Genomic DNA, 22,153 nt, shown 5'->3' on the forward strand with positions numbered 1-22,153 from the left:
AGTGTGAACTGTGAAGGTAGTGATGTTCATAAACTGAATACATACTTATCTCGTCATACTACATGAATATATGTAATAACCAATATCGAACAGGAAAGGTGCAATTATTGGTCACCTGAAGAAAAAAAAAACTAAAAAGCAAATATATTAGTGAAGGATTCGCAATTTCTCTTCTTGGTACTTGTAGACCAAGTACTTGGCCAAAACTCTACAAGCTCTCGCCGAAAATGCTTCATCCTTCGTCAAAAATTCTTCTTATTTCATCGAACTTCTTAAACAATTCGCTAACTCAGCGTCAGACATTCTAGTAAGTATATCGCCTGCTCCATCCGCCAATCAAAATACTAGTGCCAGAAATGTTCGCGCCAACCCCCGCGCCAATCACCCCCCTAACCCCCACGTCAACCTACACCCAAACCACGTTACCATCGATGGTATAAATGAACCGTCCTCTGTTTCCTGTACCAGTAATGCATTGGTTAGTGATCAGAGTAGTAGTGTCTCGGAGTTCGGGAGACTAAAACCACGGAAGCACTGAAGAAGACATCAAAGAGACGTCGAAAGCTCAGCACAATGATAATCGACGCGGTTCCACCCGGAAGACTGTTGAGTTTAGTATTAATTCTTGTATTAATATTAATCTTAGCTCTAGGTTTAATATATATATATATATATATATATATATATATATATATATATATATATATATATATATATATATATATATATATAAATTAACAGTATACTTATATGGGCAGTTATTATTAATTGCTATTTTCAATGACTATGCAAGTAATTCAACACGAATGGAACAGACAGATCTTCTTTTGAAGCTGATGTTAAAAATACAGTATCAAAAATCTTACCAGGGGTATTTTATGTCTTATACGCACCTGAAACAAAAAATGTGTATTAGACGATTGTAAAACCAAGCGCTTACAAATATACTAGTGGAATATATTATTGCAATTTTTTTTTCAAATATATACATTATATGTACTATATGTACTATGGTAGGATTCCATCTACCACCGATCGAATGTTTGTTTATTTTGTGCTCAGTCAGAGGCCTTCTTTAAGTCAATAAATTAAAATTTATCTTATAGTAAATCTGTTTTTGTCCATAGTACCCTATGACAGTCGCTAGACGTTCATTAATAACGAATATGCTCTGTAGTGCCCTTTTGGTAGTCGGCTTGTTTGTTTTCTATTTCCAATATATTCGTTATATCCTCCCCTTTTATTTAACACATCAGACGCTCCAATCGGATCAATAACATGGGAGATATGATGTAATGCCCTTTTGGCAATGCCGCTATGTGTGTTTATTCTGTCTTAACATATTCGCTACCCCCTCTCGAATGATGTATCATATGCCACGACTCGATGAACAATTCTAAACCCACCGCAAAACACTCAAAAACTATTTTAATCACTAACTTCTAGCATGAATTAGCGATAAATCAACCGTATCGTTTCAAGAACAAAATATGATTGAAATATCAGTTGGTAGTTCAGATTTCTTTCCTAGATGGAGCTGAGTTGTCGTAAAAATTCTGAAAACTTTAAAAAATTATTGTTTTTCCAACAACACTGGTCTGGTCATGATCGTGATTTATATAGTTTATCACTACAATTATTAAATGTTGGAGAAGATATTTTTAGCATACTGCTATGTAGTTTTAAATAATGTTTCTCTCATTTCTTACCGTTGTAAGTGCATATCCACCTGGTACCGGGGAAATGAACTACCCAGCATAACATATATATATATATATATATATATATATATATATATATATATATATATATATATATATATATATTTCCTAGTTGTCCTTTATCGGGATAGAGAAAAAAGGATAATAATAAAAATAGTATGTTACAAAAAATTGGTATTCTTTATTTTATTTAAATAAAAATAAAACAATTATCAAATTTTTCCGTTATCTTATCAATCAGCGTAAATGAATATAATAAAATTTACACAAAAAGAATATTTTAAGTCTTCTTGAAGACAAAACCAATTTAAAGCCAATTTCAATGAATATCTTTAAAACTTTTTATCTTTCTGATTTTTCAATATTTACTTTATTGCAAAAACAAAACTTTAAAACATTTTACAAATGAAGTCTACTCTTGAGTTAAAATGGTAGCGACAATGATGTCAACAAACTTCATTCACAGTTACAAAATTTTCAATTCTGAACAGAAAATCACTGACCTTTCCTTCGTAGATTGTATTTGGACCATACCCAGAATCGTCCACGCTCCACAGCAATGTGATCAGCCACTATTCGCCTCGGCTTTCTTCTTTTCGTATCTGCAATCCTCCTGCAGCGACTGTACGAAACACCTGACTCAATTCTCCAACAATTTACACTTTAAATTTAATTCTCCAAACCACTCAGCTACTTCTATATCACAGAAGGACCTCTTTCTGTCAACTTTTTGCCGCCAAACTATTTCCTACATATTCCAGAAACTGCCCACTTTAGATCCAAGGATATCTTTTTATCGACTTGTAATCTCCTTCCACAATTCTGTTAACTTCCTTTCACAATGCCGGTATCCAAACTCACGAACACAACTATTGAGACGCGACCTTTCCTGTCGATGATCAAATGACAACTGCCCCTTTCTCTCATACATCGACTATCAATTCTCTCATTCAAAAAAAACTGTCCAATCAAAAAGCTTTATTTTGTTTACAATCATTAAGAAAAAACCCCATTACTGTTTCCAGAGAAACTAAAATTTTTGCTTTAAATCTGGCTTTCTCTTTGGTTACAAATACATAATTCATTCCTATAACAAAAAGGTTAATTACAATATCTTAATCTTAGGTCATATACAAACAATGAAAGGACTATAATGAGTATGGGCTTTCTAATTCTATATAAAAAGATTTTACCTGCGTTTAAAAATCAGTTGTTGACAGGCAAAACTTTCCGTTAATCTAATCTTATCTTAATATAATACATAAATTTTGTTTACCAGGATGTCTTAAAAGTTTATTTAAATGGTCTATTTATTAATTTTTATTTTTCTCTTTGGCTGATAAAATGAATCATAAATATATATAGATTTACGTTTTACTTTAGTCCCTTTTTTTTAAATTTGATCCCTTTTATTTAAATGGGAATAAGCCACAATTATTTTGAGAACAATTTCCGAAGTGGAAATTGAAACGTCAATAAACGTACTTTAACCTTTAATTGTGGCTTATTCCCATTTAAATAGTAATTACTTTAACATGCCACAAGAAAATAGCTATATATATGTATAATGTCGGTTTACAACGTTCTTCGACGTCTTCCGATTTCCAATCTCCATCTCATTCTATCGTTCCATAGATCGTCCTCCAGTTCTCTTTCTCTGATTTCTTTATCAACTCCTTCTCTCCAACTTCTTCTAGGCCTTCCTGGTCTCCGCCTACCTCTTGGTTGCCATTCAAGAATTTGTCTTGGTATTCTATTCTCCTTACGTGTCCGTCGATCGTGCAGGTCGATCTAGAATAGACCATGTCTTTTCTATTACTCAGATAATTGAAAAGAAAGTTGCTCGTGGCCAAGAAGTCCATCTGACGTTCGTAGACCTTAGGAAAGCATATGATAGTATCCGGCTAAAGCACTCAACAAATGAAAGAAAAAATGTACGAATATGGGCATACCACCAATAGACTTAACTTTGTACACTCTGTGCTTTGCGGATGACCAGGTCATCATCGCACAGGATTCTGAAGACCTTAGTTACATGAATGCGAAAACTATTAGAAGAGTTTACAGAGTGGGGTTTGGAAGTGAATATGGAAAAAACTGAGTACATGAGTATCGGAGATCAACATAACCTTCTCGTAGAGGAAAATCAAGAGATCAAACTATGTGATGACTACAAATACCTAGGAGTAAAGATCACTCAGGACGGAAAATTAGATGCAGCCATTAAGGAACGAAACACACAGGGAAGGAAAGGCATAGCCTTACTGAACAGCGTACTGCGGGATAAAAACATCTCTAAAGAAAATAAAAGAAGAATATACAACATCATAATAAAAAGTATCAGAACATATGGATGCGAAGTGTGGCCCCTAAAAGACAGAACAGAGAAAATGCTTAGAGCAACAGAAATGGACTTCTGGCGCCGCTCGGCGGGTATCTCCAGACGCGACAGAATAACAAACGAGAGAGTCCGAGAAATCATGGGGGTTACACATAATATTGTTGATGACATCAAAACGACACAACTCAGAAAATAGCTTCAGAACAATATTAAGAAACCGTTATGGGCCCAGCGTTATTCAAAATTTTTGAAGATTGGAAATTCTTTACAAGAAACTGGCACATTGTCAAAATTCCATCAAATTTTTACGAAGATGTAGAGACAACAACCTAATACCATGTATTTTGAGAACGATTTCCGAAGTGGAAATTGAAACGTCAATAAACGTACTTTAACCTTTAATTAAGGATTATTCCCATTTAAATAGTAATTTCCCTTTTTTTAATTTTATTTTTTTAATACATCTAAAATTAGTTATCATAAGCTAACCTAATAATGCATTTTCATTATCATCATCATTATTTTAAATATTATATTATTACCATAGTTATTCCCATTTTAATTGTTATTCTGATGGGGATATTTTAGGCAAACAATACTCTCAACTGTAGATAAAATTCTCCTGGAATTTACTTACGATCTATCTAACCAGGATTTCCTCTAAGACGACTACCGAACGTAGTTATTTATTTATATGCAGATAAGTTAAGCGATTTGTTGAATAAATCTGGAGGTATGTAACTATTTTGTTATATAATATAGTGTATTAATATGTATATTTTAAAGTCGTTGTTCATGAGGCAATGTCATCGGTATTGTTCAGCATTGAATCAGTTGATGATTCTTTGCTGATTTTTTCTACTTTATTTGTGATATAAGTTTATATTATTTTTTCGATATTTTCAATGATCAGATCTATTTTATATCTTGTTCCTAGCATTTTCATTTATTTTATTATTAAGTGTAGTTTTTTACAGCAACTTCTCTAAAGAATGTCTCAATATCATCATCTGTAACCATAGCAGAATATCTTGTATTAAAATTATATTTAACAGTTTCCTATTTACTCATAAAGCTATTTTCTTGTGGCATTTTAAAGTAATAACTATTTAAATGAGAATAAACCACAATTAAAGTTTAAAATAAGTTTATTGACGTTTCAATTTCCATTTCGAAAATCGTTCGGAAATACAAACCTTTGTATTTTAGCGATGTTTTACTCCACCGACAGACGTTGGGAACCATTTGTCAGAAATGTCTGTCAGTAGTGTTAATAATATGTACTAAAGTATATAGTAACACCAGCAAGAAAAAATGAAACGAAAAATAAAGATTAAGTTAGTGCATAATGGTTTAATGGTTCACCTTTAGTTGTGGTGATGAGCATAACTCACTCTAAGTTTTTTAAGCTGAACATTTTCTGATCTTTTTTTTGCGATCTGACCCACCTTCACGTCTGTTTCTGTAGACCATAGAAGTCGTTTTTCATCCTTTTGCAATCTGTTTATCAGTATTGATTTTTTTGCTTGTCTCTCCAAAGTCAACGTTTTGTTTCTTGTTTTACAGTATTCAGTGTACGATTCTGGTGTTCTAGGTTATATGTAAGGTAAGCCTATTTCTTTTCTTTACATTTTTGTTTAACTTCTATACAAAATTATACGGTTCATGTTACTATGAACTGTTCACGTGCCAAGATCACTTCCGTCTTCCTCCGTTATTGCCATTGCTTTAATTTGTTTTTCAATCTCTTCCAGATTTGACATAATATATTATTTTTTATGTTATATTTTTATAGTCCAAACAACCATTTTTAAAAAGTAGGTACTGATATATTCTGATATAATACATTTTCCAATAGTAAAAGATGACTGATATTACCATAGAAGATTTCTGTGTCGGAAATTTGCAAGAAACCCCGCTATCACTATTCATTCAGCTAATTAGTACATTAGTAGCCGCTAAATGCTCTTTAGGATCAGATATTGACTATCCAGATGACTACGGAATGAAACTACAAAATGGAGATGAGTTTGATTTCATTGTTATCGGTGCTGGATCTGGGGGTTCATTACTAGCTAATAAATTAACAGAGAACAAAAATTGGAAAGTGCTGGTCCTAGAAGCTGGTGGAATTCCCTCTGATACTAGTGACGTAAGACTAGTTTATAACAATTAAGATAAAGTTTTTAAAACTATTTTTTTTATTTTAGCTTCCTTTTCTTTCTTTTAATGTACAAGGAACTTCCAATGATTGGCAACATACAACTCAGGCAACAAATAGCTCATGTTTGGGTTTCACAAACACACAATGTAAAATCCCCAAAGGAAAAGCTCTAGGAGGTACTAGTGCATTAAATGATATGACTTACATCAAAGGTTATCAAAGGGACTATGACAAATGGGCAGAGAATGGAAATAATGGGTGGGGTTGGAACGACGTGAAAAATTACTTCAATTATATAGAAAATATTCAGGCTCCAGATGATCTAACCACGAGTATGGGTGTAGGTGGATTACTTCCTTTATTGAAGTTAAAAAACCGTACGTATATTTATTCAGAATGTTTTACCATTGTGTTGTAATTTGACTTCCATTGTTTAGAGTTCATCATCATGACTTTCCAGCAGAAAATCCGCATTGATATTTACCAACAATATCCTTTGTAAAATGTTCAAGTCTTTCAAACAATACATTGCCGAAGATTTTATACGCAGATGTCAAAATAGTATTACCTCTATAGTTCTTACACTCCAGTTGATCACCCTTTTTATGCAACGGTCATATTATTCCCTTTAGCAACTCTTCTGGTAACAATTCATTCTGCCATATAATCACCACCTTTTTTATACATTTCCGAACAGATTTCATCGATTCCTGGGGCTTTATTGTCTTTGAGTTTTAGGACGGCATTTGACACTTCTTCTCTTGTTGGGTCTTCTCTGTGTAGTTGACGTTGTAGATTTTGTTGATTGTCTATGTTATAAACTCCTTCAATATCGTTTATAGTTAGATGTTCGCTGAAATGTTGTGCCCATCTGTGCAACTAACTTTTTATCATGTAGAATTTCACCGTTAGTGTCTTTACAATTTTTTAATCGTGGTTCAAATTCTCGACGGCTATTATTTGAGGATTTGTAGTATTTTCTCGTTTCATTTTTATCGAATAAACTTTGTATCCCATTGATTCTTACGTCGATGGATACGTTTTTCCTCTTTTCTAAGACGTCTATACTCTTCTTTTTTTCTCCGTGTACAACCTGCGTCGATGGTTTTTTGATATGCTACGTTCTTTCTATTTATGGCATTTTCGCACTTAGGATCAAACCAATGATTTCTTTTTGCTGACTTAGTTTTGCCCAATCTTTCAACCGATTTCTTAACACAATATCTCGTATATTTGCCCATAGTTGGTTAATGTCTTCTTCTTCTTCTTCGTTTTCTGTCCTTATTTGATCTTCTATTTGCTGTTTGTATACATTTGCAATGTCGGGATCTTTTAGTTTATTAATGTCGATTTTTTCTCTCTTTTTCCCGATTTCCTTTTTTAAATTGGATATTCTCTCTTTAAATCGTGCTTTAACTAAATAGCGATCACTATCAATGTTTGCTCCTCTAAAAGACCTAACATCTAATAAGTAAGAGCAGCGCCTTGCATCTATGATTATATGATCTATTTGGTTAATCGTTTCATTATCAGGAGAGTTCCAAATTCCCTTATGGAGAACCTTACCTTTATGGAGAAATAGTGTCCCAGCAGTAACCATGTTCTTAGACATCTCAAAGTTTATGATTCTGAGACCGTTATCATTAGAGTCTACGTGTATGCTCTCTTTTCCGATGGTGGGCGAAAATATATTCTTTCTTCCGACTTTGGCATTAAAGTCTCCTGCTATTATTTTGATGTCATTTTTTGGGCACTCATCGTACTCTCGGTCTAGTGCCTCATAGAACATGTTGTTTTCATCATCCTCTTTTTCTTCCGTTGGAGCATGGATGCTAATATTAGCGAACTTCTCTTTTGTTAGTTCATTTAAAATATATAATTAAATCGTAAACATTTTCTTTCAATGATCTCTAATTTTTTGAGTAATACAAAATCAATCATCAATCATCAAGTCTTGACTTTAGCTATAAACAATCAAACAATCATTTTGTTCTATCGAGTTTTTCTAATTTTCGACAATTAACCGTAGTCTTAGTCTCAGAACCAGTTTGGGTTCTGAGACTAAAATAATAGGTACTTTGTAAAATCATAAATTCCTTTTATTACCTATGTCTTTTATGTCTTAAAAATTAAGAAGAAAGTTCTCACAGATTCTTTAATATACGTCCAAAATTTTTTTTTTTTACATTTTTAGATGATCCCATCACACTTTCATTAAAAGAAGCCTTTAATAGCCTCAGCATTCCTTACCGCGAAGAGCAGGACCCCACAAAGATAATAGGAATCTTAGAAACTCCATTATGTATTCAATCTGGCATGAGAGCCAACATTGGTAAAACTATATTAGGAACTATTCGGCGAAGACAGAACCTGTTTGTTAGTAGACACACTTTGGTAGACAAAATTGTAATAAATCCAGAAAATATGGCAGTCTCTGAAGTGCGAGTAAGAATAGGACTTCAAACTTTGTTAATAAAAGCTCGCAAAGAAGTGATTCTTTCAGCCGGTACCATCAACTCTCCGCAGATACTAATGCTTTCTGGAATTGGTCCAGAAGAGCATTTAAAACAGCATAATATTTCATTAATAAAGAATCTTCCTGTTGGAGAAAATCTACAAGATCATTTATTCTTTACTGGTTTTAGTGTTAAACTAGATTTGAACGCTCTTTTACCAAGGGATCCTATAGACATTGTCTACGAATACTTTAAGCACCGTAACGGCTTGTTAAGTACCGCTGGTATTGCCAATTTCTTATCGTTTATTACCACAAAAAACGATTCTAACGTTCCGAACGTTTCATATCGTCACATAATATTTTCCGCCAGTGATGATATTCTCCTTCCTGCTGTAACCAAAGCTTTTGGTATGGAAGACGATATTGTTAAAGCTATGGAGAAAGCAAATAAATACGATCCGGTAATGATGATATTACCTGGCATAGTAAATCCAAAATCTAGAGGAAAAGTTCTTCTGAAAAGTAATAATATTGAAGATAAGCCTTTAATATATCCGGAATACATGACAGATGCTGGTGAGGAGGATATTCAAAACTTATTGGAAGGTATAAGGTAAGGCTATTAGCGTTTTTTTAATAATGATTTCTGATAGTTATCCATGATGCATAAATGTTTATTAAAATCCATTTTTTCTTGGTATAAGGTCCGTAAGCTTTATTTCTACTAGTTTTTTGTACACATTATACTGGTATGATCGCGAAATTTACACTCCTCCATTTAACAATGTGTTACATACAAACAGCTTTATACATAAAGTTCATTAAGTCTTCTGAATCTCGTTTTTGTTTCCCTGTGAATGTTGTGGAAACAATTTATATAGTTTTTCGAAATCTTTTAGATAGTATGGACCAATTTAATTTTTTAATGGTTGTGTCTCAATATTAGATGTTGTACCACCATAATCCAATACTCGTAAATGGAGTATACATCGATGATCGAACAAGGGTTACAAGGGGTATTAGACCAATAATAACCTATGGCTCGGTGACATGGTGGACAAAGACGCAGCAAGTGGGAGCAATAAGACTGCTAGGTAATACACAAAGGCTAGCATGCCTGTGTATTACGGGGGCCATAAACACAATTCCTAGAGCGTTGGAAGTCCTGCTGAATATACCACCACTTCATATCTTTATACAGGGCGACGCCAGATCAGTGATGCACATATTAATCCATAGTCAGCAAAATATAAGCCAGATGCATGGTGCTGACAACAGAAAGCTAATCGAGGAGCTAAAAGCCGATATTGTGATGGGGCAACCTATCGATGCAACAGCTATGAGATATAGCTTTAACAATAAGTTCACAATTAAGATACCAGGGAGGGAAGACTGGAATGAAGGTGTTGTATACAAGCTGCTGCTAAGTAGTACACGGATGGCTCAAAAACATCGGAGGGTGTGGGAGCTGGCATAGTAGGGACAAATCAAGGGATACATTTCCCGGTAAGTCTATCTAAGGATGTGACAGTTCTCCAGGCGGAAATAATGGCAATCAATCACTGCGTGGAAGAAATAGAAAGGAAGGAAAGAACGTTCCGTTCAGTTGCCATCTTCACAGATAGTCAGGCAGCGCTTAAGGCACTCAATTCTGTAGAGGTCAATTCTAAGCTAGTATGGGATTGTGTGTGTGGCCTAAACTAGGAGACCGTAGCAAGGTTACGGTAGCCTAGGTACCGGGGTACGAGGGTCATAAGGGCAATGAAAAAGCAGATGAAATGGTCAAATGCTCATCGATGCCATTCATTGGGCCGGTATACTTCTGAGGCGTTGCAAAGACAGTAACAAGAACGGCTACAAGGAAGTGGGTAGCTTACAAATCTCTGGAATGGTGGAGGAATTCACCAGGACAAAGACAGGCAAAACAGTTCATTACAGAACATTCGCCAAAATCCACGGCAGACCTAATAAGCAAAGACAGGAAAACACTCAAAGCCATAGTAGGTCTTCTAACAAGGCACTGTAAGCTGAATAGGCACTTGAAGCTGATGGGATTATCAGAAGATGACCCAGAAGATGAAATAAAATCACAAGGATAGGGGGAGATAGGTTTTCTGTGGTTTCCCAATCTCATTGCACAACGGTACCTGATCCTAGGTGAGGACATAGCCACAGGTATCCTTCACGCGTTTTACGCAAACAAACAAAAGGCCACCAATCTAAAAAGGACCGTTTTCCCATGGAACTTGTACTTAGTAGCGGGCTTGGTTCACACGGCTCCAACAAGGCGGAAATAATTCTTCTGACACTCCTGCTTTACAGCGGTCACGCCCTGTCTCGGAGAACGGCAGTTTACAGCTCCCACCAATTAAAATTAAAACACCACCCTTGAACAAGCGCAAAGCTTAAACAAGGTAAGAACTCTAGCTCGAAGAAGATGACCTGTGCAGGTTCTGTCACCTCGAAGAAGAAACAGCAGAGCACATTCTATGCCAGTGTTATGTGCGGTTCTTTGCATTAGGAGAAGAAAATCCACCGGCAAATATCTACATGGAAGGTACAGTCTCGAAGCTATTAGACTTTTTAAAAAGGATCAGGCTAGAGAATGTTATCTAGGACTAGAGAACCACAATAGATCTGAAAGGTCGCAGTGGAAGAGGCCAAAAGGCCACCTCTCTAAATCTATCTATTTATACATCGATCTTACAATCTTCTTTTTGTATGTATTAATTGGTGAGAAGTAATACACATTGTGTAATTTCAAATCGATACAGAAACTGATTTTCAAAAGCTTGTAGATTATATTTCTTTGTTTTTTTTTATGAAACACTCATAATTCAAAATATTTTAGGTTTGCTAAAAAACTTTTCGAGACCACATCACTAAAACAGCATTTACCAGAATTGCTCCACCTACCAATTCCAAATTGTGATGAGTATAAATTTAACTCCGATGGATACTGGACATGTGCCTTAAGGCACTTATCAACAACGTTTGGTGACCTTACTAGTACTTGTGCAATGGGTCCCAAAGACGATGGCACATCAGTGGTAGATACCAATTTGAAGGTGCATGGTATTAAGAACTTAAGAGTGGTTGATGCTAGTATTATACCGTCCATAGTCAGCAGTGGGACCCAAGCGACTACAATGATGATTGGATACAAAGCGGCTCTGATGATAAAAAATGACTGGTCTGTACAACATGAAGAACTATAAATAGAATAAAGAATATGGCTTTTATCAGTTATCTGTTTTTTATTGTAATGAGAGAATGGCCTACAGAGCAATGGGCGTTTTGATTATACTATTTTGTAGGTTAATTGTGATATTATATAGTTCTCTATTTAATCTTAATTTAACACCATCAGAATTTAGTGATAGTTTAAAATTAGAACCTGGGGTTAGACAAGGAGAACCGATCTCACCTAGACTTTTTAATACGGTACTAGAACATGCTTTTACGAATTAGGATTGGCCGACAAAAGGAACAATAATGAATGAAGAATATCTAAAAGATCGTTTCACTGACGATCTAGTCGTAATAGCTGAAGCTCTAGGAATAGCAAGAGAGATGATGGAACTCGTTGAGAAAATGTAGGTTTAAATATAAACATCTTGAAAACAAAAATACTGATAAATTTCGTACCCCACCAGAACATCAGTATGTCCTACAAGTATTGACATATGGAGCGGATTAGCAGAGACACCTTAAGAAAAGCCTAACAAATTGGGAGTCACACAAAGAAGAATGGATCGATCCATGTTAGGAATAACTCTGCGAGACAAAGTTAACGAAGAGATCACGAGAAGAACCAAGGTGACTGACGTCATCGAAATGATAACCAGACTAAAATGGAGATGGGCACAACACATAGCTAGAATAACAGATAGGCGATGGACAAAGAGGTTATTGGAATGGAGACCAGGAAAAGACAAGAGAAGCGTTGGTCAACCACCTACACGATGGACTCACGATTTAAGAACGCTAAATAAAAACTCGATGAGAGCGACGTAATATAGATGGGGTTAAATAGAAGAGGAAAAGGCCTTTGTTCAAGAACAGCTATAATTTTCAAAAGAGAATAAGGATCACGGAGTTAGCTTCTACATAGAATGCGCATCTAGCAAATGCCACTAAAGTGACAAGGGATTTATGGAAGTAATGTAGACTTTGTGCTAAAACATGCCGTCTTAAACCTAAAATGATCTATAGATCATCTGTATGCGCAAGAATATAGACTAAATTATTTAGTTATAGAGATGATAATGTAAATGTTTAAAATGTGCTACATTGCGCTGTTTCAGTGTCTATAACGAAATATTATGAAACACACTTTGAAACATAGAATTTTTTAGTTCTTAAAAACGAAACGATCTTCTAACGTAAAATAGCCACAGTTTTGGGTGGATCAAGGCAGCTGAAAATTTTCTCCTTAAATATTCTCCAGCTATAAACAGCAGCTGTAAATATTAGGTGGTGCCAAATCGAGGAATGTGATTTGTCTCATGATTAATTTTAAACTCGAAAATAATACTCTTCTATGAATACTTTTTCTTTCGCCACCTGACAAACTGTCACTGTCAATCAAAGAACATAACGTTTGTGACACAACTAACAATACAGCACTTGTAGTTCCTTTTAGCCCTATTTTTTTGACCATAGTCAATAGCCTAAATCTACAGTCTGGTGTTAGAACTTTGCGATGAAACATTAATGAATGAATTAAAGGAATCCTCTCAATTTGTAAAGATACTTACCGCTAGAAAAAAACTTATATTAAATCATCCTGTATATGGCATTGTTATTAAGTAAAAACAGTAATTATCACTCACCTAATACAGTAAATTATTTTTTCAAATTATAATTATATATATAATTAAATATAATTTAACCTTCTAATAAAGTGCTTAATTATGTAAAACATTAGTTTTTTATACTCCAGTTGATTTTAAAAAAGTATCAGGGAGATATTGATATCAATTACCCTCAAAAAGATTTCCCATGTTTTTAATAAATTTCTTTTAAGACATTCCTAAAATAGTCCCGTCGTCAGAGATTGGATCTCTTAAAATTCTATGAAAAAGCCGAATTTTGCCGAGAACGTCAACTTTGGGACCCAAAAATATCACTCCTATTGACAGCTTCGCTCTAAAACGAGGGAGAGAAAAAATCAATTTACCAAGAATCTGTGCGCCGCGTAGAAAAAAATGTTTCTAATAAAAAATGAAGCTGCGATATTGAACAAAAATGTTTATTAGCACTTTTTCTGTAGAATGAACCGTTCTCTCAGAAACAATGATTGGAGCGACCGGCGTTTTTGAATATCAGTTATCTTATCAGATATGTTTCGATCAAAGGGCCCTATTGACAAAAGAGAACATGTGTTTTAAAGGAGAAGACTGCAGCATTCGTATCCAATTTCTAACGTTATTTGTATTTTACCGGTATTCATACCTACAATTTTGTAAGTAGGTGGGTGAAAGAATTTTGAGCAATCCTATTTTTTTATATTGTACTCTAAAGTGGTATATACTTTTCTGATGAATACACATTATTTTTAATGATATAGTTCGCAAGTTATTGTGCCATTTTTTACTTTGATAAATATTTTGTTAAGAATAACCTACAAATAATTGTAATTAAAATTATCAAAATATTATATTTTATTAACGTTCCCAAAATGAAAATAAACAAGTTAATAAATTTTTTTTCAGTCATAAATGAATTCTTCTACCAACAAATAAAAGCAAAAACAATGTTGCACAAACAACTATTGAACAGTAGTTACAGTAGGAACAATACTGCTGACATTTTTTCTTACTCATAAATACTGGTAGAATAACTCCAAAAGTGCTACAAAATCTTCCGAGAAAATTTTAAATAAAGATTTTATTAGGTACTGTATGGACACAATTGCAATTAGAACCCTTTATAAGTAAAACTCGTTTTACAATCTTTTTTTTTTAATTTATGTCACAGAAACTTCCAACAGATCTTTTATATTAACTTTAATACATTATTAAAAAAACAGTCTGCTTGTAAAGAGTATTGAAATACTTTTTAAAACACAAAATACAATATACAAATCATATAAATATACGCCCCAGCGATTACCAACACTGACGAAGAAATATAGGGTCGCTACAGTAACATAACTGAAGTATTAAATAAAAGCCACTTTAAGTGGGAAAGAAAAACAGCAAGGAACAAGTCATGGAAAGGTATGGAGTCGGTGAGTGAAATGAAAGGGAAGAAAGACTGATTCAGTTTGAACACTACCAAAACATATATATTGCAAATATAGTCTTCAAGAAAAACTCGAATACTAAATGGACTAGGGTAGCATCAAATGGAACCACCAAGAATAAATTTGCTTCCTTCTAACCAACAATATTGCTAAAATAAAAGATGTCACTGTAATCAATAAATTCCAAGCAGGCAGCGACCATGGACTAATCAGAGCAATAATTGTTCTAGATCTAAAACTAGAAATAATAAAATTAATCACAAAACCATGAGAGAATACGTGAAATGATGGGAGTCAAGCATACAATAGTTGATGACATAAAAACAAAACAGTTAATATGGTACGGCCATGTACAGAGAATGCCAGATGATAGGATTCCAAAACAGATTTTGACGTGGACACCACAAGGGAGATGGAAAAGAGGAAGGCCGAGAAAAAGCTGGAGAGAGGGAATTGAAAAAGAATTAGAGGAAAGAGAAATCCCTCCAGGCCTATGGCTGAATAGAGAAGAATGGCGGTTAGGAGTCGGAAGGCGTCGGAGAACGCTGTAAACCGATAGTAGTAGTATCACAAAACCAACAGTAACAAGTATAAATATCATTAATTTAAGAGAAAACTCAGATCACTACCAAAGGACAATAGATAAAAGAAGAAAGATTAATCGACAGCTCCCAATTAACAGAAATCATCCTTTATAGTGCTAAAGAAAGAGGCCTGAAACAAGAAAATGAACATTCTATTCTATTCTAAACGAACATATTCATAAAGAGCATCAACAACAGATTAATTAAAGTATTAGATGCTGCACGGCCAAGAGAGCAAGCTGGTTTCAGAACTGGGTCCATTACCCTGGAATTCAAATAATATTAAGTTGTTCTGAAGCTAATTTCTTGTGTCATTTTAAAGTAGATAGTATTTTATTGGGAATAAGCCACAATTGAAGGTTAAAATAAGTTTATTGACGACGTTTCAATTTCCACTTCGGAAATCGTTGATTTCCACAAGTCAATGCAGAGGTCAGAATAACGACCTATTAACAACAAGAAAAGATGTATTGAACAGATGCGTGGAATACTTTAACCAGGCAGTTAATAGAGGGGAAGAAGAAGAAAATCTAGAAGATTTCTTGAAGATAAAGATGCAGTAAAAAAACTAGCCAGAAACAACTCGCCCGGAATAGATAATCTTCCACCTGAACTATATAAAGAAAATGGCCACGATACCATAATGGCACTAAAGCAGCTCATAAAAGAGATATGGACACAGAAATTCCTCCCAAATGATTAGAATATTGGAATACTTTGCTTCTTCTTCTTTGAATACCGTGCCCAAGTTTTAGAAGTGGGTAGCTTCCAAGACGTTTTGCCGATATCGTTCTCTATCTTGCGCGGCATGTAATAATTCATCTCATTATATGCCTCAATAATTCATTATATGCCCCAGATATTCGAGTTTTCTCTTTTTTATCGTCTTTATTAAGTCGCCTTCACTTTGACCTACTCTGTTCAAGACTTCTCTGTTTGAAATGTGTTGAACCCATGATATTCTGAGCATTCTACGATATAACCACATCTCGAAGGCTTCTAATTTGTTCATCATGTTAACCTTCATAATCCAGGTTTCACATCCATACAGTACTACAGGATACACATAACATTTTAAGAACTTAATTCTCAGCTATAAGTTCAGCTGTAAGTTCGGCTGAGAATTGCTCAGAATAGATCTAAGTTTCATAAATGCTCCTCTTGCAATTTCTATACGAGTTTTAATTTCTTCATCCGGATTTAGTGTCTCGTTTATCCAACATCCTAGGTATTTAAAACGGTTAACTTTTGTTATCGGTTTATTATTGACATATAGCACCGAGGTCTTGTTTACTAACCACAAGTAACTTTGTCTTTGTTGTATTTATGCTTAGGCCGTTATTAGAGCATTCTCTAGTGACTCCATCTATAAGGAATTGAAAATCTTCGATATTTTCAGCCATGATCGCGGTGTCATCTGCATATCTGATGTTGTTAATAGTTTCTCCCCCGATTCGAACTCCACATTGCCCTTCCAAGGCTTCGTTAAAAATTATTTCTGAGTAAACGTTAAACAAAGTTGGGGACAACACACAACCCTGTCTAACACCTCTTTGAATACAAATTTTGTCTGTTTGTTTGCCGTCTACCAGAATAGAAGCTTCTTGATTCCAATATAGATATTGTAAAAGTCTCAGATCTTTATCATCTATTCCAATCATTTCTAGATATTCAAACAGCCTACCATGTTGAACCCTATCAAACGCCTTCTCAAAATCTATAAAAGAGACCTAAATTGGTTTATGTACTTCCCATGATCGTTGAAGTAGTGTTAGCATTGAGAACAAAGCTTCCCTTGTTCCCAATCCTTCTCTTTGCACCTTTGCACCATACACAAAAAAGGAAATATCTTTGAATGCTCTAACCACAGAGGGATTACGCTTCTAAATGCAGCGTATAGAATATTTTTCACAGTACTATGCCACCGTATGGCACCATAGGTAGAACGAATAGTAGGAAAATACCAGGCTGGTTTCAGAGGTGGTAAATCGACAGATCAAAATCATCAGATTGCAATCCTGAGACAAATTTTAGAAAAATCACTGGAATATGACAGATACACATCACATATTTACAGACTACAAAGCAGCCTACGACTCTGTAAGCAAAAGTCTTCATAAAAGACCTATGAATACCAAATCAGTTGGTAAATTTAACAAAACTAACTCTTAAAAAGGTTGAATGTAGAGTACGAATTCGAGGAGAACTGTCTGAACCTTTCAAAACAAATAACGGGCTGCGCCAGGGAGACCCTCTCTCATGTATCTGGCTCTGGAAAAATTAATACGTATGTCACAAATCACAACCATTAGTTCAATATATAATAAATCAGTGTAAATCCTGGCCTATGCTAATGATATCAATATTGTTGGGAGAACAGAAAACGCGGCACGAGAGGCGTATGTAGCATTAAAAAATCAACTACAAAAATGGGTTTAATAATAAACCCCACCAAAACGAAGTACATGAAAATAAGCACACAACCACAAATCCTACGACTACTTGTTTCAGAAAATGACGTCATCGACGCAGTGAACGAGTTTGTATACCTGGGAGTGCTCTTTAACATTGAAAATAATACTACTACCGCAGAGATAAACCGCAGAATTTACACGCCCAACAGATGCTATTTTGGGCTCACTCTCCTTAAATCCACAATTTATATTGAGAAATACAAAAATAAAACTCTACAAAACAATAATACGCACAGTCCTAACATATGGTTCAGAGACCTGGACCCTAACAAAAAGTAATAAAAACATGTTAGAACGTTTCGAAGGAAAAAGTACTAAGGCGAATCTATGGACCGGTGAATGACAATGGAGTGTAGAGAAGACGATACAACTTCAAACTTTATAGACTATATGCAATGCGGATGGAACAAAATGGCCCAGCTAGAAAAACGCTCCTTGATAGACTTATTGGTCAGAGAAGAAGAGGAAGACCCAGAACAAGGTTCCTTGATAACATCGATGAAGACATGAGAAATATGGGAATACGTGCTTGGCGGCGGAAGGCGATCGATAGGGACGAGTTAAGATAAATTCTTAAGGAGGTTAGGACCCACGTAGAGTTGTAAAGCCAGAATAATGGTGATGATGTAGGTTAGTAGACTAGTTAGATTAGTATAATCATTACAATTTAAAGTTAGAGTATTCATTATTGGGGAAAATTTAGTGCTATATGTATATAAATTTAGGGATTTGAATTTCATTTCTATTAAAGTGTTTAATTCTACATATATATGAAGAGTAACCTAGGCTGATTTTACTTTGTGTCGAGTAAAGTTAACTAGGAATTAAATTGGGTTATACATACTAGATGTTTTAGTAGTACTTTTTTTGCTTTCAGAAATTGAACAACCCTTATAGTAGTATAATATACTTTGGGAAGTATCTGTTGATACTTGCACTCTCAATATATATATATATATATATATATATATATATATATATATATATATATATATATATATATATATATATAATTAAAAATTTATGAATATCCCCCAAGCTCTTCACCGCAACCCTAGAAAATATATTCAGCAAAATGAACTGGCAGAAAAAAATGCCTATCCATTGATGGAGAATACCTCAGTCATCTAAGATTTGCAGACGACATCGTTCTGATGTCAACACCAGTAAGTTGATCGAAAATTTCAGAACAACAAATGAATCTGGACCTTCGAGTTCCCAAAGGCTACAGATCAATAATACACAAAATCATGCTTTGGTAGAAAAAAATGGACAAACTACTATAGCTTATAATAATTGTACATTTAATATTGTTCAAAAATAAATAAAGATTATGTTTCCTTGATATGGTGCATTAATTGTCTCATGAAATAGTTTTTTAGAATATGATTCGAAATAAAATTATTTACCGGCAAAATATTCTTCTGGTTTTATTCAAGTTTGTCGACTGACGTCTCGTGATTCAACTGCCAAAATTTAATTCGCAAAAATTGCCGAAAACAAACTTTCATACCGGCCGAAAATATTGCCGGCAAAATTTTTTCTTATTATTTACGATAATCTATTTTTAATATTTTTATCGCATCTGTGTGTGTATAAGATAAGATCACATTTTATTTCATCACGCATAATTATGTAGTGTGGTAGTGTCGTGTGCAGAAATACAAATCTTCTGGCCGTGCAACAAATTTTCTCCAGCACAATAATGATAACACACGGCAAACGTTCTTGACGAAACTAACTACGTCACTGGCATTGCTATTTTGTAATAAAACACAACATTCAACATTATCTCCCCTACTTATTGGACGGGTATGATTAAGGTCATGAGTACAGCTGTATGTTGAAAACAAAATTGTTTTAAATCTTTTTTTGTGAGAGTGGTTAAAACTTTTTTTCAATAAAAACAATATATTAAATAAATAAATAAATAAATGAACAAATTACGTGATATACAAGATAATTTGTGATATACAAGAAAATGGATACACTCAGTGCTTATATACCAGATATTGTGTCTCTAGAGAATATACAAGGTGCAGTTGGTTATTTGTTTTTAGCGTCTATGCTTCGTCTGTTCAGTTTAAAAAGTAATTTGGGATCCAAACAGGCTTATCCAGAAGATTATGGACCAAAACTGCAAGACGGACACGAGTTTGATTTTATAGTAATAGGAGCAGGATCGGCGGGGTCTGTAGTTGCGAATAAACTAAGTGAAAATACCGATTGGCGAGTTTTAGTGTTGGAGGCCGGAGGATACCCTTCCGTTCTTAGTGACGTATGTATGTTTACAATTTTTATTATATGAAAACAACAAAACAACTTTAAATATAAAATAATATCAGATTTTAGAATCTATTTGTGGTAATATATCCTGCCTGGCGTAGATATATACAGTATGTATATATATCTACGCCATACATTGATTAATGGTACTGAAAATTTTAAACTTTTTAATAAAAATAATATGTAAGAATAAATTAACACTTTGAAGCCCGATTTTTATTAAATTAAAAAATCAGGATTTTTGTGAAATTTATTTATTTTAGTATAGTCTTAAAACAAATTCATTCAAAACAAACAATGCTAAATGCCTGAAGTATATCTTGCAGGATGTGGTATTTTCAAGATCCCAGCAGGAACATAGCGTAATAAAAAATTAAATGAGAAATAAAAACCAGGTATACTTGAGAATCAAATTTGTAGGCAGTAAATTCTCCGAACTGTGAATGCGATAAACCAACAACATCGTTGGCAGTTTGTAATAATAGGTATTCTAGCAATTTATCATTTAATCATTGACATGCAGCAAAATTATCATATTAATGATCGTTTTGTATTTGTTAAGGTATATGATAAAATGTATTTAGTAACATCAATATTTATGTATAATATTATATTTATATACAATACTTATATATAGAAAACATCTAAAGTACGATAATATTCTTTGTAAAAGTCATACATGACAACATCGCATTCTAGGACCGGTAAAAAGGAATAATAGATCAACGTTGTCATAATATAGAGAGAGATAAATTGCTCATTGACTTCCTAGCTTAGCATTCAGTAGCGTATCGTTCACACTGTTGCAGTTACTTTTAAAAATTAATCTTAATATAATATGATATGAGACTTATATTTAACTTTGAAGTGTATACTTCTTATCACAAAAAAACACTTACTTTCAAATTCCATAATTTTGTACAAAACATACGAGACAAAGAAACTTTCTATGACATTTAATGACAAACTATAATTTTTTTTTAAATGACATTTTTTGTTTGTTACAAAAATTAATTATCAAAAAGGCAGGTAGAGAGAATTACCCTGCTGTTATTTCAATGAAAGGTTTCTTTTCATTGGAATTACTTATTTTTTAAATATACTAATTTACATAATTATGAAAATCCAATTCTGAACTTGCCGATTACATGAAGTGAACTTTTACTTTTAGTGAGCATATAAACACTCACACATATATATTATAATTAAATAAAATAAATCGAATCGAATATACCTAATATATATAAGTATTCATTTTTTTTAAGAACAAAGTATATTGGTACAAAATGTATTTTAGTTTGAAAACTAGGTTAACAAAACAAACTTACTTACATACGAAAGTAATCTTAATAAAATGGTTCGACCTCCACAGGAAGTTAAAATATTAATCATCGTATGAAGACGACTCGTCGGCTGATAAAGAGCTATCGCGATCACTATTATTTACATTGATAATTAATGGTTTAACCGAAATGCCACTCTTGTGTCTAAGCCCCACATTCTATCTTCTTCTTTTATAGTGTGTCTTATACAATTTTTCCAAGACTCAGGTGTGACATTTTGTATGGCAGTAGCTAACAAGCACTTCACCTCCTCCATTTTAAAACTCAAGTTTTCCCTTGCCACTTGGTTTATTATTTGAGCCCATATAAGCTCGATAGGGTTCAGCTCACAATGATAAGGAGGGAGGCGATGTACAATTATGTTGTTTGCACGAGCCATTTCAGCGACTGCATATTTCTTGAAAACGGATATGTATCCTCGCGAGGTTTAAGAATTGTACTTTCAACATGTTGCATTTAATATATATAAGAAAATATTAAAATATATATAGAACGGTATATTTTTTGAGAGAGCCAGTTGATTATTTCACCT

The 22,153-nt window shown here is 33.9% G+C and overlaps 3 protein-coding genes across 4 annotated transcripts in view; 2 read left to right on the forward strand and 1 right to left on the reverse strand.

Annotated features, from left to right (window-relative positions):
- The window catches only part of Flo2 (flotillin-2), a 372,138-nt gene that overhangs the window by 264,340 nt on the left and 85,645 nt on the right, over window positions 1-22,153 (reverse strand). The window lies entirely within an intron of this gene.
- On the forward strand, window positions 4,661-11,931 carry LOC140436626 (glucose dehydrogenase [FAD, quinone]-like). Of its 2 annotated transcripts, none has more exons than XM_072525614.1 (5): window positions 4,661-4,795; window positions 5,921-6,214; window positions 6,273-6,603; window positions 8,421-9,297; window positions 11,536-11,931. In XM_072525614.1, exons 2-5 carry the CDS (start codon window positions 5,927-5,929, stop codon window positions 11,900-11,902), a joined length of 1,863 nt encoding a protein of 620 aa, XP_072381715.1. In that variant the 5' UTR covers window positions 4,661-4,795; window positions 5,921-5,926; the 3' UTR covers window positions 11,903-11,931. The 2 variants fall into 2 exon arrangements, with proteins under 2 accessions (XP_072381715.1, XP_072381716.1); XM_072525615.1 differs by lacking the exon at window positions 4,661-4,795 and adding an exon at window positions 5,417-5,668.
- The window catches only part of LOC140437885 (glucose dehydrogenase [FAD, quinone]-like), a 57,939-nt gene continuing 55,422 nt past the window's right edge, over window positions 19,637-22,153 (forward strand). The window contains exon 1 of the mRNA XM_072527681.1: window positions 19,637-20,270. Coding sequence (XP_072383782.1) covers window positions 19,974-20,270 — 297 coding nt within the window. The 5' untranslated portion in view covers window positions 19,637-19,973. The remainder of the gene's footprint in view (window positions 20,271-22,153) is intronic.

The sequence above is a fragment of the Diabrotica undecimpunctata genome, chromosome 3, assembly GCF_040954645.1.
Source record: "Diabrotica undecimpunctata isolate CICGRU chromosome 3, icDiaUnde3, whole genome shotgun sequence".
NCBI lineage: Eukaryota > Metazoa > Arthropoda > Insecta > Coleoptera > Chrysomelidae > Diabrotica > Diabrotica undecimpunctata.